Genomic DNA, 2,402 nt, shown 5'->3' with positions numbered 1-2,402 from the left:
GGAGGGGGCGATGAGTTGTTCGTTGGGGTGAGGTGACCACGATCCTGGATTTCTCCTTACTACATGGTACAAGAGCAGGTCAGAGGCTGGGAGTCCTGGGGTGACTAACTCCCCTCCTGACTCCCCAAAGCCTGTCCACCATCTACAAGCCACACGTCAGGAGGGTGAGGGGATATTTCTTACACCTGCCCTGGATGAGGGCAGCTCCGACAACACTGAAGAAGCTAGATACCGTTAAGGACAAAGCAGCCCCTGCTTGACAGGCACTCCAGCCATCAACACCAACATTTACTCTGTCCACCCCCGACGCTCAGTCACAACATGTGTACCATCTACAACTTAGACTACAGGAACTCCCCAAAGCAGTGGCTCACCACCACTTCCTCAACGGGGGGAATGTCAGTGAGTGCTGACCTGGCCTGTGGGGTTTGTAATTCATTCCTGGGAATGTGGGGGACGCGCCCAGCCCAAACCCCTGACTCACATTCCCTTCCCTTCCACGCCAACACCCTGTCGATGGGTTACTCACATCTTGTCTTCAATGGCATAAACTGTCGAAGGGAGACTCTTCGCTGAGGAACGAACTCGGGCGACTTTCTGCATCGTGGTGTCGAGGAGACCTGGAACAGGATGGAGCCAGAGTTATCAGGGTTCCTTGGAGGGGTATGTGTGTGTATCTGTCTCTGTCCATCAGCGCTTGTCTGTCTCTGTCCGTGCGTGTCACACTGGAGGAGAGTTCCTCCTTAACCCACATGCCCCGCTGCTGCCATATCCCCGTCTCCCTCCGAACTGCCCGCCCTGAAGGTCCCTCTCCGCACGGTCAGCTTTTTGCTTCCGAGAGCTGCCCTACTCCCTCCCAGCCTGCCATTAACTCTCTCTCTGCAACAAAGGGCACAGAGTGCCCACCAGGAGGGGGAGGGGGGGGGGGGGGGAGAAAGAGGTATGGCTTCCCCTCCAACAATGCCAGCGCCAGCGAGGAAGGAGGGGTGGGGAGTGGGAGACCCACCCAGCGTCACGTGGCACTTGAGACCGTTCGGCCCTACTGGGCTTGGCGGCAACTCCCCAATCATCCCAGCGCCCGTTGGCCCTGTCCTGTATTTCCTGAACCACACCCCCAATCCTCGCGAGACTGCTTCCACCGCCATGTCAGGCAGAGCGTTCCACAGCACAACAGCTCTGTGGGTTAGACACTCCCATCTGCCCCCATCCAATCGGTGTCCCTCTGGCCCCAGACCATGTTGCTGTTGGAAACCGTTACTCCTCACTGAATTGATGCAAGCACCCCCCCCCGCGATTCTGAACAGTTCGATTTAATCCAACATCTCCCCCCGTCCGTTGCAGAGAACAGTGTCAGTTTCTCCTCGTCCAGTTGCAGTCCTGTGCCTGTCTGCAGTGTGTCACCTCCGCAGACCCACGTGAGCAGAGAAGGGGGCTCGTGGCACTCCCTGGTCAATGCACCTGCCTTTGTTCCTGCAGAGATGCAAAGCAGCTGCCAGCCCGCAGTTGACGATGGGTTCCTCATCCAGGATAGTGGTGGATGTGGCTGAGAACTGAAAGAGAGAGAAAGAGAGAGAGAGAGAGAGAAAAGTGAGAGGTGATGCATTTTGGGATAACTAACAACACAAGTGAGTAAACAGTTACAGAGCGCAGAAACCTATACTGTCCAGATATCCGAACCAAATCGAGTCCCATTTGCCAGCATTTGCTCCACAGCCCTCCAAACCCTTCCTATTCATATCCCCATCTAGATGCCTTTTAAATGTTGTCATTGTACCAGCCTCCACCACATCCTCTGGCAGCTCATTCCATACACATACCATCCTCTGCATGAAAAAGTTGCCCCTTAGGTCCCTTTTAAATCATCCCCCCTCTCACCTCTAGTTTTACACTCCCATACCCTGGGAAGACTATTTTGGCTATTTACCCTATCCATGCCCCTGATGATTTTATAAACTTCGAAAAGGTCACCTCTCAGCCTCTGGTGCTGGAATGAGAATAGGCCCAGCCTATTCAGCCTCTCCCTGTAACAACCTGGCAACATCTTTTCGGAACCCTTTCAAGTTTCACAATTTTCTTATAGCAGGGAGACCAGAATTGTGTGGCCGCCCAGGCCCCCCTCAATACGGGATTGATTCAACTCACCTCCGGCTGCTTCTTCTCCTCATCCAGATTCACCGTACTCCAGCCCACTGTCTCGTCCCGGTCCAACTCCATCTCATCGTCCGATAATTCCTTATTCTCCACTTCAAAATCCTGGACAGAGAGAGTGAGGGAGATGTCAAACACACCCCTCCTTGTCTATGCTCCTTCTCTTTTAACTGTGAAAATAGCTCCCTCTACACTGTCCCCCATCAAACACTCCCAGGACAGAGACAGCACGGGGTTAGATACAGAGTAAAGCT

At 53.9% G+C, this 2,402-nt stretch overlaps 1 protein-coding gene across 1 annotated transcript; it reads right to left on the bottom strand.

The window, feature by feature from the left end:
• Positions 1 to 497: 497 nt before the first annotated feature.
• Positions 498 to 2,281, bottom strand: LOC122547457 (U4/U6.U5 tri-snRNP-associated protein 1-like). Its single transcript, XM_043686079.1, has 3 exons — positions 2,143 to 2,281; positions 1,463 to 1,550; positions 498 to 620 (listed from the first exon to the last, which is right to left on the bottom strand). The coding sequence occupies exons 1-3, from the start codon at positions 2,212 to 2,214 to the stop codon at positions 526 to 528; spliced, it is 255 nt and encodes an 84-aa protein (XP_043542014.1). The 5' UTR covers positions 2,215 to 2,281; the 3' UTR covers positions 498 to 525.
• Positions 2,282 to 2,402: the final 121 nt, after the last annotated feature.

This window comes from Chiloscyllium plagiosum, unplaced genomic scaffold, assembly GCF_004010195.1.
Source record: "Chiloscyllium plagiosum isolate BGI_BamShark_2017 unplaced genomic scaffold, ASM401019v2 scaf_5312, whole genome shotgun sequence".
Classification (NCBI taxonomy): domain Eukaryota; kingdom Metazoa; phylum Chordata; class Chondrichthyes; order Orectolobiformes; family Hemiscylliidae; genus Chiloscyllium; species Chiloscyllium plagiosum.
The sequence above is the reverse complement of the archived record's forward strand: the minus strand, read 5'-3'. Positions and strand labels throughout refer to the sequence as shown.